At 39.6% G+C, this 14,868-nt stretch overlaps 1 protein-coding gene across 3 annotated transcripts in view; it reads right to left on the bottom strand.

Moving 5' to 3' along the window:
• Positions 1-13,239, bottom strand: part of LSG1 (large 60S subunit nuclear export GTPase 1) — a 28,576-nt gene extending 15,337 nt beyond the window's left edge. The window contains exons 1-7 of one of the 3 annotated variants that reach the window (XM_053564648.1): positions 13,086-13,239; positions 11,256-11,382; positions 9,171-9,291; positions 8,892-8,978; positions 8,295-8,381; positions 4,521-4,611; positions 3,296-3,472 (exon numbers count right to left, since the gene is read on the bottom strand). In XM_053564648.1, the coding sequence (XP_053420623.1) occupies positions 3,296-3,472; positions 4,521-4,611; positions 8,295-8,381; positions 8,892-8,978; positions 9,171-9,291; positions 11,256-11,382; positions 13,086-13,184 (789 nt within the window). In that variant the 5' untranslated portion in view covers positions 13,185-13,239. The remainder of the gene's footprint in view (positions 1-3,295; positions 3,473-4,520; positions 4,612-8,294; positions 8,382-8,891; positions 8,979-9,170; positions 9,292-11,255; positions 11,383-13,085) is intronic. The other 2 variants (XM_053564649.1, XM_053564651.1) reach the window with 2 other exon arrangements.
• Positions 13,240-14,868: the final 1,629 nt, after the last annotated feature.

Raw genomic sequence — 14,868 nt, 5'->3', positions numbered from 1 at the left:
ATCAATAGTCACGGAAGGGGAACACAATGAACTCAGTCAAACATGTATTCAAAATTTTAGGGACGCAGAGATAAAACACAAAAAGTCAGGAAAAATAGGTATGATTTCATGGGCATGCCTGGCACTCATGCAGAAACCTGGGTTACAAGAGCACCATAAAATTAGAGGAACTTTCTAAGATAAATGAGCAATGAATGTAAAGAAGTCAGGGTGTCCTTCCTCACTGTGAACTCTTCTGAATCATTTTAAAATAGAAAAGAGGCATAAAAATAAGAATGTGAATTGAACACGACTAAGCGGTAGAAAAACTATAGCCATGGACTACTGCCATACCACCCTGAACGTGCCCAATCTTGTCTGATCTTGGAAGCCAAGCATGGTCCAGCCTGGTTTGTACTCGGATGGGAGAAAAACTATGACTAGAAGCAGTTCAGCTGCACAACAAAAGGACAGTAGTGGTTGTGTTAAAAATTAAAAGAGCCAGGCATGGTGGTGCATCCCTGTAATTCCGCCTATTCGGGTGGCTCAGGTGGGAGGGTCACTTGAGTCCAGGAGATTGAGTCTGGAAACCCTAAAAAATTTTTTAAAAGAAAGAAGAAAAAAGCCATTCTTTGGGGGAACACAGCATGATTTAAAGATAACCAAGGCAAAACAAAGCTACTCAACACAGAAAAATGTTACAATTTCTCCAAAGTTGAACTGTAGGAGAAGAACCACACCTTTTTTTTTTTTTGAGACAGAATCTCACTATGTCACCCTCGGTAGAATGCCGTGGCGTGACTGCTCACAGCAACCTTAAACTCTTGGGCTTAAGTGATTCTCTTGCCTAAGACTCCAAAGTAGCTGGGACAACAAGCACCTGCCACAATGCCTGGCTATTTTTTGGTTGCAGTTGTTTAGTTGGCCTGGCCGGGTCTGAACCCACCACCCTCAGTGTATGTGGCGGGCACCATAACTGTGCTTTGGGTGCCAAGCCAAGAACCATACTCTTTGATAGAAAACAATAAATATCAAGCTGCTTTTAATAAGGTCATGTTTGATACCCAAATTATAGAGGTGATCACAAATATGACCTCACAGCAGAGAAATCAGGGAGAAGAGTAGGGATTTCAGAAGACCTGGGAGAGGTAAATGGTATCAAACTTCTAAAAACAAAGAATATCTTCCATTAGCTATACAGTTGATCCAGAGATTGCTATTAAAATGATTACACACATTAGCCAGTGATCCCTAAAAATAAGACAGTCATCAACAGGAAGCAACAAGGGCTTCCTGAAAACAGATGATGCAAACAGCCCCATTTCCCTGTGGAATCCACTAGTTGCTTAGTGGACTGAGGAATGCCACAGAGGTAGAAACTAAGCCTTAATCCTTTTCCACTTTTGATAGAGTTATTGGGTTGGTGCATCAGGACAGCAATATAATAATAAATATGTACTTAAAAACTTCAGCAAAACACTGATTTCCAGGACAGATTTGAAACAACAGAAACAATGGTTTAAGAGGGCAAACTATGAAGCCAGACTGCCTCAGGATTTTAAATTAAGTATTTAGTAGGCCGGGAGTGGTGACTTATGCCCGTAATCCCAGCACTCTGGGAGGCCGAGGTGGTTGGATTGCCTAAGCTCCCAAGTTCAAGACCAGCTTAAGATAGAGCGAGTCTCTGTCTCTAAAAAGATAGCCAGGCTTTGTGGCAGGCGCCTGTAGTACCAGCTAATCAAGAGGATCACTTGAGCCCAGGAGTCTGAGGTTGCTGTGAGCTAAGATGCCATGTACTCTACCAGGGGTGAGATAGTGAGACTCTGTCTCAAAAAAAAAAAAGTAGAGAATAAGTTTTTATTAACTTATTACTTTTATGGGTCAGATTCTATAATAATTATTATTATAGTCTGTGTGTATCCATATTCATGTTAAAATGCTCAGTACACAGTGCTGATTTTAAGTCTACAAAAGGTCAAAGAGCTCTAGCCTTGGTCCTATCCTATTCTAAAAATGTATCAATGACTTGAAAGCATATACAGAAGGATAAACACACAAAATCTACAGATGATTCAAAACCAAATGGCAATTTAACTATACCTTGGTCCTAAAAAGTTAACGTAATGTTTAAGAGAAACGGTGCTATCCTTAAGATGATGTAAAATCGAACAAAATATTTTTCTACATGTAAAGAAGGAATGAAGTGTTTAATGAGTCTATTTGAGGAATTGGGTTACTCACAGGTTCAGTGAGCCAAGAGTATACTATAGCCTCTGAAAGGAATGATTAACAGAAACTAAATTAATAGGACTATCCTGATCACAAGAAATAAGAGGTCCTCCATATATGCCCTAAGCAAATACTATCTAAAATAACATATTTAATTGGGTGCAGCCACTTTTAACTGTAATCCTGACACCAGCAGACAGGCGTGCAGGATGAGTGCCTGCATGGTGAGGTGTCTTTAAGAGTTACAGGAGTGATTTTCAACTGGTGTGCCTTGAAAAATTTTTAAAGACCATTAATTAAATTATTTTGAAAGAAGCTCAAAGCACAGTTAAGTATACTCTTTTTTTTTGATCAACATAATTTAAGTGTGTCGCAGAAGCTTAACTACAGGTTCAAATGTGCTGTGAGATAAAGGTTGAAATTGTGAGCTCACCAAGGGAGAAGGTGTGTTTACACTCAAGCTAGCTTAACATACACTAGTCAATAGACATTAATAAGTAGAGACAGAAGAAAAGCAAAGCACAGGGAAAAAGAAATTACTTCTAAGTGTCTTCCAGCTCTAGGATTTTATTACTGATTTCTTTTCATATTTATTATAGTATTATAAAATAAAAATAAAGCCCAAAGCATTTTTGTAAAATTTGGGTTAAAAGATAAGAAAATAACATGGTATGCCTAAATTTAGGATTACTTAGTTTCTTTGTTTTCAAAACCAAGTCAAAAGAAATAATGACCAAGTCCTGAGAAGTTACCACATCCTTCAGCTGTATCCTTTTGTTCAGATTTCTCTTAAAAGTAATTACAAGGTCACGGTGAAACTTCCTATGCAACTTCCTGCCTAAGTTTTTTTAAAAATTAAAAATTATAGCTAGTATCAGTGTGCAATGCTGGGAATGTCTGACTATCCAACACCACAGAGAAAGTAGCCTTATGATTCACTTTCTCTCCTAATATCACAGCATATAGGGAAACAAAAACAATTCCCACAAATCTTCAACAAGAAAAACCAAAACAAAAAGTACATTATAATCAGTAGTTATAAAATCATCCTCCCTGAAACCCAATCTGAAAAAGTCCACCAGGTTACCTCAGGGTCATCACTCAGCTGAACAGCTCCAGCCAAAGCTGACCAGAAAATAACCTTGACATCTTCTTTTTCAAAGTACGTGGCCCAGGCACTCCGCTGCTCAGCAGTCAATAGGTCTGCCTTGTTGATCAGAATAATGTTCTCCTTACTGGCATCAATTTCTTTCACATAACATTCCTAAGCAAGATGAAGGTATTTAGAAAGGACTCTCCAAACAAGTAAAAAAATTATATATAGGCTAATTCTATTAAAGATTCCAATAAAGGGTTTTATTGGCCCTAGTTTCAAATCATTTCTTAAGTTAGATTTTTAATCATGGTGCATTCTACTAATCCTTTCAGTAAGGTCTGAAATTTCATCATTAAGATTTTTGTTATTAATCAGTGGATTTAAAAACAATCTATACTGTGGTCCTGAAACAGAAATACAAGTACCTCAAATAGGTGCAGCTTTGTTATTAACTTAAAGCCTGGACTGCATTACTTCATGCGATCCTCACAACCGACTCACTATCCCCTGTGGTATTTTTTTTTGTAGAGACAGAGTCTCACTTTATGGCCCTCGGTAGAGTGCCGTGGCGTCACACGGCTCATAGCAACCTCTAACTCTTGGGCTTACGCGATTCTCCTGCCTCAGCCTCCCGAACAGCTGGGACTACAGGCGTGCGCCACAACGCCCGGCTATTTTTCTGTTGCAGTTTGGCCGGGGCTGGGTCCGAACCCGCCACCCTCGGCATATGGGGTCGGCGCCCTACTCACTGAGCTACAGGCGCCGCCCCTCCCCTGTGGTATTTTATAAATTTAGTTTATGTGTAAAATACCACAGGGAGTAACAAAGTGTGAGAAGAAAGAACTTAATGAGATGAATTAAGAAGCAAAGTGACTAGGAACATGCTAAAATAAATAAAATACTATTATTTCAACTGGTGTCTCTTGAAAAATGAGAAACTGGCAAATGTCTATTAACAAAGTGTCTTCTAAACTAAAAGCTAGAAAGCTCAGTATTTGTGTCTTCCTGCAGATGAAAACAATGGTTTCAGCAGAGAAAACATCTGTCGAAACAGTGGCATTATGCAAGCTCCTGAACTTTGGAGGAAAGGGAGGCCCAATTAAACCAAGCCGGAGGACAGTACAGACGCTTTCCTACAGTTAACTGCTACAAGTGAAGCTGTCCTCTCACTGCTACATGAAGAACTCACGCTTGAATTTTGTCAAATTTTACTTACCAAATCCTCACATCTAAATAGGAGGGGGTTTCGAGCATCTACTATCTGGACCACAATATCGCTGAAAAACAAACATGAGATGGTCCAATCACTGTGACGTGAAAGGAAACACTGTTCAGACGATAATGGCAAGAGTAGCAAACATTTGCCATTATATTAAGTGCTCGACATATATTAATTTTTAGGGTATTATTAGCCCCAGTTTATATATGAGGCAACAGAAGCATAGAGCAGTTAAGTAACTTGCCAACGTCACCAGCTAATAAGTAACAGAGCCAGAATGGGAACTAAGCAGTCTGGCCCAGAAATCATGCTCTTAACTGTAACGTTCCACCGTTCTCACGCACTGAGTCCTCTAGACAGGCTCAGATGATGTTTCATGGGTAAAACTTCCACCTAAACTTCTACTAACCCCTCTGGGAGAGATAAAGAGTATCACAAGTACTTTACTCCAAGATAAAGTCTACCGAATATTCAGTCCCTATCCTGTACTCCTGTTAAGACCTCAAGAGAAAACCAGTAAGTCATTTGATGACAGCTGCCACTGAAGTCAATATCTAATTTAAGCCCAGGAATGGCCAGAAAGAAAGCTTGCACGTAGCAAACAACCATCCACTGGTCCCAAGAATATGTTTAAATAGTAAAAATACAAAACATCAAAATAAACACAAGTTGCCATACTGAATCAGGAATGATAAGGTCAACTTCTTCCAAAATTTATAAGAAGATGCAGCAAGAAGAAAACTTTCTGCAGCAATGGTGAGCCTCTCAAATCTCACACAAAAGTAATGGAGACAAGAGAAGCCTAGCATTGCAAGGAAAAAAAAATTTACTTCCCTGGGAGGATTCCGTCAGTCTCTGCAAGCCGTGAGCGCCACTGGAAGGAGATGGAGAAGCGCTACAGAGAAGAGCCTCTCAAAATCTTTATTTGGTTAGTCAGTCTTTCTGAGGTAACTCTTTGCAACTATGTTAATGTCAAGGAATTAAGGTTGTCTTTTACAGCAGAACTTTTGACAATTTAAAGTGTGCTTTCAAATAGCCGGGCGTGTGGCCGGCGCCTGTAGTCCCAGCTACTCGGGAGGCTGAGGCAAGAGAATCGCTTACGCCCAGGAGTTGGAGGTTGCTGTGAGCTGTGTGAGGCCACGGCACTCTACCGAGGGCCATAAAGTGAGACTCTGTCTCTACGAAAAAATAAATAAAAAAAAAAATAAAGTGTACTTTCAGAATATTTAAAATTTCAGCATAATCTTGTGATGTAAAGGAACTCACAGACTTGCCAATTTTTACAAATCATCTTTAAATTCTTCAATTAATAGGCCTCGTTCCTTATGTGGACTTCTGTAGGTTGACCAGATTGTTACAGTCCCTTAGGTGGTCCACTTGATTTTGCTTTCAAATTGAATATTTAACAGTAAATGCAAAAATGACTACAAAAAGTGGACAAAGCCTAAAATGAACCAAACTACAACCACAATGTCCATAAACATTATGGTTTCCTACCAAACATATAGAAAGAACAATCACCTTATAAACACTAAAAAGACAAGACAGCTTGCTTCACGTGCTGATTGAGGATGCAGCGCGAAGTGCCAACTGTGCAGCAGGAAGGTTTATGCAGTACAGTGGAGTGCCTTATCTTACTGGAATACAGTGTTCTGCCCTCAATGCCGCCAGTTTCCTGCATTTCAACAACATATTATACAGCAAATCTTTCCTGATAATTGCTATTAGAATTAAAGAGGCAGATGGCTTAACCAGCATGTTACCAAACAGGAGACATCTGCTGTGGAGAACACATCAATAAATATTTTCTGTTAAAAGATGTAGCAGTATGGGTGGCGCCTGTGGCTCAAGGAGTAGGGCACCGGTCCCATATGCCGGAGGTGGCTGGTTCAAACCCAGCCCTGGCCAAAAAAAAACCACACACACACCAAAAAAAAAAAGATGTAGCAGTAATCACTTTATTAATAGTTGTATGTAACTCAGATCATTTCCACATGATGTAACTATATTCCATGAGTTAGAAACATGTTCTTTTATATATGAAAAGAGAAATATCACATAATAAAAATAATAGAGCAAGTAATACCATAATTCAATTGAAGTTAGAAATTTCAGCAAGTATAGGCTCACTCTGGGAGAGTATGTTGCTAATTTAGGGGCATAAAAAGTGTAAAAGGGCCTTCCTGTTAAACTGAACACAGATGGTTACCTCTACTCCCTCTCAAACCCTCCAAACTGTGTGAAGCCTATATTGGCAGCAAGCTTCCCCTTTCTTTAGGCTTAGAGACTTGCCTTGCTATTCTGACCTCTCCATATCCCACTCCAACAGCCCTTTCTCTGCACCCAGATAGCAAATTGGTGTGTGCAAGGGAGGACAGTAAGTGACTTTTAAAATTCTTTGATATAATTTAAATCATGAAATCCACTTTTTTTTTTTTTTTTTTGAGTCTTACTTTGTCACCCCCTGTGGAGTGCCATGGCATCATAACTCAAAGCAACCTCAGACTCTCAGGCTCAAGTGATTCTCTTGCCTTAGCCTCCCTAGTAATTGGGACTACATGGGCTCGCCACAAAGCCTGGCTATTTTTAAATGAGACACGGGTCTTACTCTAGCTGAGACTTGTCTCGAACTCGTGAGCTCAGGCGATCTACCCGCCTCGGCCTCCCAGAGTGCTGGATTACAGGCATGACCTACCTCATCCAGCAAAATCCACTTTTGAAAGTATATAATTTTCAGTATATCCACAAAGTTGTGCAACCATCACCCTAATTCCAGGACATTTTCGTTACCCTTATAAAAAATTTAAGCAACTTTTACAAGTTTAATCCAAGTCTTGTTTTCTTAGCAACAATGCTAAATGTTATCACATTCTGTTCTGAGAATCCCACTTAAAGCGCCCTGTTTCCCAAGTTCTTACTAGGTCCATTGTATGGATTTAAAAAAAAAACAAAAAACAAACCGACACCACCTTGAAAGTTCCTTGTTAAAAAGCATCATTTCTATTAAAGATTCTTTTATGGAGTCCTTGAAAATAATTCAAAAGCTCTTTGAGGAAAACAAAAACCTTTTAACTATACATCAAAGACATGAGGTTAGAGAAAGATTCATCAACTTCTATCAGGAATTTTTCTTAGTGTTACATGAAAAAGAATGATTTTATCAAAATCTATTTTTTCAGAGTCCAATTTAAAAAAAAATCACCTCTTATTTCCCTCAATTCCTACCAACTGCTCCTTCCTCTGCTGTGACATGGCCCCCTGCCTTTCCATCCGTAACAAAGTAGACCTCATACTACCCCTCCTATTTTACTAGGCAGTGAGTTCCATGAGAGCACGGACCACATTTCACTCATCTGTGAGTCACTGGTGCCTTGCTTGGCATTTAGCTGAGATGAGCTCTGCCATGACATACATGCTCTTTGTAGGCAGGAACCCACTCTTATTCACATCCATATTTTCCATAGTATCATGAGGAACTAATGTACATTTGTTGTATTTCACATTAGGTGCACAGGTGCTTCAAAATCCCATCTTATTCTGAAAATGATTATTCTCACCCACTTATGAACACACTCATTTAATAACAAAAAAACTGTATTTTAAAAGAAACATGCACTAGTATTATATTTTCAGTTTTTACAATAATTCTCAATAGGCCTTTGCATAGCTTAATTTTCCCTAGATCCTGAGCCTGTAAGCATATATCAACATTCAAATCTAATACAATACCATTAGATATCAACATTACCCAAAAGAACAGGGTAAACTCACCTTCTCTCAATGACTCTCCAGAGCTGGCGCCAAAAGTCCAAATTTCGCTCAAATGGAGTCAATAGCAGTTTTTGTTCCTCTTCTAGCCTGGTTTTTAAATGAGGAGTTTATATCTTTGCCAGATTATAATAAACAATTTTAATCATATAAATGCTCAAATTCATTACATTAAAAAATAAGCACCATACATAAACATTAACAAATTCTTTTGATATACCTCCTGCTAAGTCAGTATGAAAATATGTATTTATATTACACTCCACCAAATTCAAATTTTATCCTTGAGCAATTGAAGCTCACAATTCTTACTGAGACAATGCTCAAGAGAGCAGTGGTTAACTTCAAGACACCCAATGGCTGAAGGGGATGGGAGGAGAAAAGGCAAGAGCCGCAGAGCGACCAACTCGCCATCATCGTGCAAAGGACACATATGCACCCAGCAATGGTGTGTTTGCACACTCGGTTTGTGCTTGTTAGTAGAACAATGCCACTTACCTTTTAATGGAATCAAAACTTCAAAATGCAAATAGCAATGCAAGCACAATAAAATGCCTGAACTTAAGATTTCAAAGCAAATAGTCAGAGTCCAATACTCACCGGACAAGCTGACGTCTCCATTGTAGAAAGTTATCTTTCTCTGCCTGTTTGAGTTCTTCTGGGCTAGTATTTTTGTTCCACTTTGGTCTAAAACAATCGAAAAGGGGAAAATATTTTATTTATTCCATTTGACATAAGTTACCAAAATAAAATAAGGAATGTGAATGTAATAATGGCAATTGAGAAGAGGAAGCAGGAAAAATGTGAACAATGACTTAAAAAACTTACACTCAGTAGCCTTGTATGCTTTGTCACATTCTAAATTCTTATTCAACTCACCTCCTTGGTATACATAAGAATTGTTTGTTTTCTTCATGGAGCTTCTTAATTCTCTGGCTCTCTTCAAAAGATAAAAGTCCAGTTCTAGCCTCAGGCAGCACAAACTTAATGTTAAGTTTCTCTGTTCAAAGAAAAGAAAGTATTATTAAAGTGTCTCTTTTACTAAAAAAATAACATCTGGTACAATCATTATAGCTATCCGTACTCCTACGTTCAATGCAGCATTATTCATAGTCAAGATAGGGAATCAAGGCTGGGTGTGGTGGCTCACGCCCTGTAATCCTGGCACTCTGGGAGGCCAAGGCAGGAGGATCCCTCAAGCTCAGGAGTTCAAGACCAGCCTGAGCAAGAGCGAGACCCTGTTGCTACCAAAAATTGAAAAAATGAGCTATGTGTTGTGGTGGGTGCCTATAGTCTCAGCTACTGGTTAAGGCAGGAGGATCACTTGAACCCAGGAGTTTGAGGTTTCTGTGAGTTAGGCTGACACCAGAGCATTCTAACCTGAGCAACAGAATGAGACTACCTCGAAAAGGAAAAAAAAAGGCAGGGGGAGGGATCAACCTAAGCATCCATCGATAAAGGAATGGAAAAGAAAATGTGGTATATGTTAAATACATGATAGAACATTATTCAGCCTTGAAAAAGAAGGAAATCCTGAGAAATTGCGATGATATGAATAATGATATTGTGCTAAGTGAAACAAGCCAGGCACAGAAAGACAAATACTACATGTTCTCACTGATACGTGGAATTTAGAAAAGTTAAGCTCACAGAAACAAGAGAGAGAATAGTGATTACCCAGTGGTGGTGGGTAGGAGAAATAAAATGAACAAATTTCCACTTAGGCTGAATGATTTCTGGAGCTCTAACATATAGTATGGTGACTACAGTTAACAATACTGTATTGTATACTTGAAATTTGCTTGAATTTTAAATGTTCTCACCACACATACACAAAACTCTATGTGAGGTGATAGGTATGTTAATTACATGATTGTGATAATCATTCTCACAATGTATACCTATAACCAGACATCATAGTGTACACCGTACATACAATTTTTAGTTATCAAATATACCTCATTAAAGCCGGGAAATAAAAAAACTACCCCCCAAAAATGTAATCTGAAATCAGGTTGTATACCTGCTTAAAACCTTATAAAGCCTCCCTTAGCCGTTTATTGTCTCTAGAATCCAGCCCTTCCTACCTCCCCAGTGTCTGTGCTCATAATATCCTGTCCTTCTGCACCAACAAAGCCAAACTTCTAGACATTTTCAGAACAAAGTAGCGGCTGCTGCACATCTTGACTTGAGTTCTCTGCCAACTGCATCATCTCACCTGTTCTAACACATCTATTAATCATTGTTCAAGAGTTACCCCAGGGTTAAGACCTTCCCTGACTGGCCTTAGCTTTCCTTCATATAGAAATGATAACTAATTTCATCTTTTAGGACTCTATTGTCTTCTACAGACTTCTTTCATAGCATCTAAAACAAATCTTACAAAAATGAAATTTGTCTAATTCAACAATGTACTCTGAGTCGTTAGTACAATGTCTGGGAGTAGGTTGTGTTTAATAAAAACATTCTGAATAAATGAAAGATTTGCTAAACAATGTAAGAACATTTATAATAATGAGTAGAAACAATAGTTTATAATACTGTGTGCCAGGTACTTTTCTAAATGCTTAGCACACAAAATACAAGTCAAATTACCAACTAACAGCAGCAGACACAGGATTTTGCTCCTAACAGTACTATGGGAAAACATGCTCTGGAAAATAGTGTACTATCTACCACAATGTTGACTGGTCTTACCCAAGAGAGACTGAATTTTTTGAACTTGGTATGCTGAAATCTAATCTGAATATTTTACAGCTGAAAATTTAAAGATTTTGGTACCTTCTGTACCCCAGTACCAGCATTCAACTGGATTTCGCCATATTGCTTCTGTGATATTTGCCTTTGAGTTAAAGACAGCTCATTTTTTGAATTTAATAGAGTTCGCCAAACACTAGTAGGGTTGGCCAAACACATTCAAGTAGACAGAAACATAACTAATGCACTCAGCAATAAGCAACTTACCAGCTGTGAACTCTGTTCCTGCAAGTTCTGCAGTTGCAAGGAAGTCATCAAGGGAGCTCTGTTCAGTCACTGACTGAAGATTGAGACGACCCCAATCATAGCCGTCATTGAGTTCACTTGTATGCAACTATGAATAAAAACACAGCTGCTTTCAACATCCAAACAAACTCCAAACTTCCTCAACTATTCTGTGGTTTTGAGGGTGGTTATGGCCGCTTTAGAATCAGTACTACTAACAGTTATCATTTAAATGAGCCCTTTCTTATAATAGGCACTTCCTCTTCATCATTTGATTAATTTTTAAAATTTTGTGAAGCAAATTCTATTTCCATCTTCTTGATGAGAAGACTAAGGTTTAAATAAACAAAATAACTTGCCTATAATTGGTAGAGGCAGAAATTGTAACTCTACTAGCCACAGTTAGTCTATTTTTTTTTTTTTTTTTTCAGTTTCTGGCCAGGGCTGGGTTTGAACCCGCCACCTCCCACATATGGGGCCGGCACCCTACCCCTTTGAGCCTCAGGCGCCACCCAACACAGTCTATTTTTTTTTTTATATAATACCACAATAAGAAATATAAGACATTTTAGGTAGCGTCCCAAAGGTGTATGATACACATAGAGACACTAGTGTGCAAGTACGTTAGTACAGTAAAATGGAAACAAAGGAATCCTGAAACAAAAGTCATCTTATTACATTTACTCTACTGTGATATTTCTTATTCTATTTTACTGGGGTTAAAAAAAAAAAAAAAGGCTAGCTGTAAACTATTAAATTGATTTCCAGACACAACCCAGAGTTTGATAAACACAATCCTAAGCTATATGTTTAATACAGGTACAAATAAATGAAAAAAAAATTAAGGACTAAAGTTTAGTTTGCCCTGGATTACAGAATCAGCAAAAATTAAGGTTTAGAATCAAATTCTTTGGAATTCATATTTAATCTTTCCACTACTTCTGATAAACACTGTATGCTGTTTACTCTGAAGACTAAACGGAGGTTAGATGGTGTGATAGTGGCATATTAACAGTTAGCACCAGGGACATACTTAACTTTAGCATAGGATCTAAATTTTAAGTCAGAACTTTCTCAAATACCTGGGTGAATGAATGGCGAAAATGACAACTAACATGATTAACAAAGGTCAAACCACTTTTTTTTTTTTTTTTTTGGTGAGACAGTCTCACTTCCCCCCCCCCAGTAGAGTGCCCTGGGGTCATAGCTCACAACAGCCTCAAAACTCTTGGGCTCAAGCGATCCCCTTGCCTCAGCCTCCTAAGTAGCTAGGATTACAGGCGTGAACTACAGCGCCCGGCCAAACCACTTTTTTTAAGGATCCTACTATGATCTTCCGTAGACCTAGGAAAATATTTATTAGGTCCCATCACACCTTGGAAATGAGCGTACATCTGTCAGCTAAATAGGATGAACAACAAAGGTAAGCAGGAATATTATTTTCTATTTCTGGTAGCAACCGACCACTTCTGGAGTATCAATTATTAAGACATACCAATAAAAAATAAGTTTTGTCTTTTTCCTGCTCGGATACATTCAAGTGCTCCCACAGCTATTAAAAATGAAACAAATATGTAAGACATTCCGGCATTCAAAACTTCACTTTTCTACCTCAGCCTCATCACACTAGCCTTCCTTTCAAGCTTTTACCCCTGTGTTCTGTGCCTTGCTAGGAGAACCAACTTCTTGGCCTGGCCGAAATTTCTGCTCGTTGTTTTAAAAACCTGGCTTAGGACTTACTAATTTTTGACCCTTGCAGCACTCAGGATCTCAAAACTAGACAGAAAGGATAAGAAAAACTGTCTATTTTACCCAGGAATCAGTGTGGCGGTGGCGACTGCTTCGCTGGGTCTGATGGCGAATAAGGGTCCGTCCCAGAGACCCACCACCTGGAGCTCTCCTCCTACCCATACCAACACCGCAGTCGTACAAATCTCCGCTTAGCGCATGCGGTTTCCGGTATTCATAGCTCGACCCCAGGAGATGACGTATGAGCTATGCGCGAGCTCACGTAATTTAGGCCCGAAGTTGAGGGAGGAAACGGAACGATTCGTCAATGCCATTTGTATATTTTGAGCTTGCCAGTATTATAGAATATAAATGTAAAAGTTTTGGGGGAAATGTTTAATAGATGTATTTATGAATATCTCAAATTTGGTTGAATGATTGAGTTAAAAGAATGGTACATTCCGAACTTGTGCTTCGGTCTTTAGTGGCCGGGGAGAAACTAGGACACCTGGAAAACACGGCCGTTTGTAGTTGCTGCGCTAGCCCCGCCTCCAGCTGTGTTCGTCCAGAAGAGGTGGGGAGTCAGAGGAAGAGTGTTTCTGTGGCGCGAGGTAGGGGGCGCTTCCCAGCGCGTCCCATTGGGTGGCCTTGCCGAGCCCTGCAATTAAATAACTTTTTGTTTACCTAGTCTTCCTCCGCTGCGAATTAGTAAGAAAAGACCCCTTCTGAATGAAAGTTCGGAATGGAAGGTTGAATCCTATTTCCTGAACTTGGCGAGGTTGCAGGGAAAGACAACGGGGTCTGGCTTATGCTTTATTTCAAACAGAAAATGTTTAAACTGTTCTAGTTACAATTTCATGAACAATTTCCCATAATTAAAGTGAAAACGATGGGCCACTTTCACTCCTAGAGACCTGGATTTTCTATTCTCACTTTATGGTTAGATTTCCCAAATGAGAATATAAAGCCAGTTTAAGAGTGATGTGTGTGCGGGTAACTACGTTCTCAAGAATCCCGAGAACTACCTCATCGTGCTTAGGGAGGGAAGCAGCTTGCCCAAGTCATAGAATATGTGTAGGGACAGGAATCAAACTCAAGTCCTGTCATCCTGTCAATTCCTGGGCGTAGGTAGGGAAGCAGGGTTGTTGGCATGTATTTTAGAAACCATTGGATGATGGTAATGCGTATGTTACCTAACGTAGTTTGAGCCATTCCACGGTGTATACATATATCAAAACTTGTGTGTGCACTGTAATGTTAATTTCTTTTTCAGTAGCTCCTTGGTCTCCAGGATTCAAAGAATGAATCCACCGAACAGAGATCAGTGGTAAGACAGGATTTATTTTACAGAAAAGAATACAGGAAAAGCACCAGAGCTTCTGGCAGATGGAAAAAATCTCTCCCTGGGACGTGTGTGTGTGTGTGTGTGTGTGTGTGTGTGTGTGTGTGTGTGTGTGTGTGTGTGTGTGTGTGTGTGTGTGTGTGTGTGTGTGTGTGTGTGTGTGTGTGTGTGTGTGTATCTCCTAACAAAAGAATGGATGCAATCCCTTCCCCTGTGGGTAAAAGTCAGTGAGACACCATCTCCAGCCCCCAGGAAATGTACATGAAATTGACCAGATCTGGGAAATGAGGGATTACCAGCTAGGCCTAGGGCAAGGGGAGGGAGACAGAGGTGGAAGAGGGAGATGGGGTGGCGGGGACGGAGACACTATGGTGCTCCCAGAGCTGGCAACCTGGAGATGTCTCCTCAGCAGTTGGCGAGCCCCTCTGGCTACTGGAGCCTCCTGTGGCCCCCTGTGCCTACCTTCCAACCTGCACCCCTAGGGCAGAGACACAGAAGGTGGACCAGGTCCTCCCCTCAGCTCTG

Source organism: Nycticebus coucang, chromosome 16 (assembly GCF_027406575.1).
Source record: "Nycticebus coucang isolate mNycCou1 chromosome 16, mNycCou1.pri, whole genome shotgun sequence".
Classification (NCBI taxonomy): Eukaryota; Metazoa; Chordata; class Mammalia; order Primates; family Lorisidae; genus Nycticebus; species Nycticebus coucang.
This window is presented reverse-complemented; position numbering and strand designations above follow the sequence as displayed.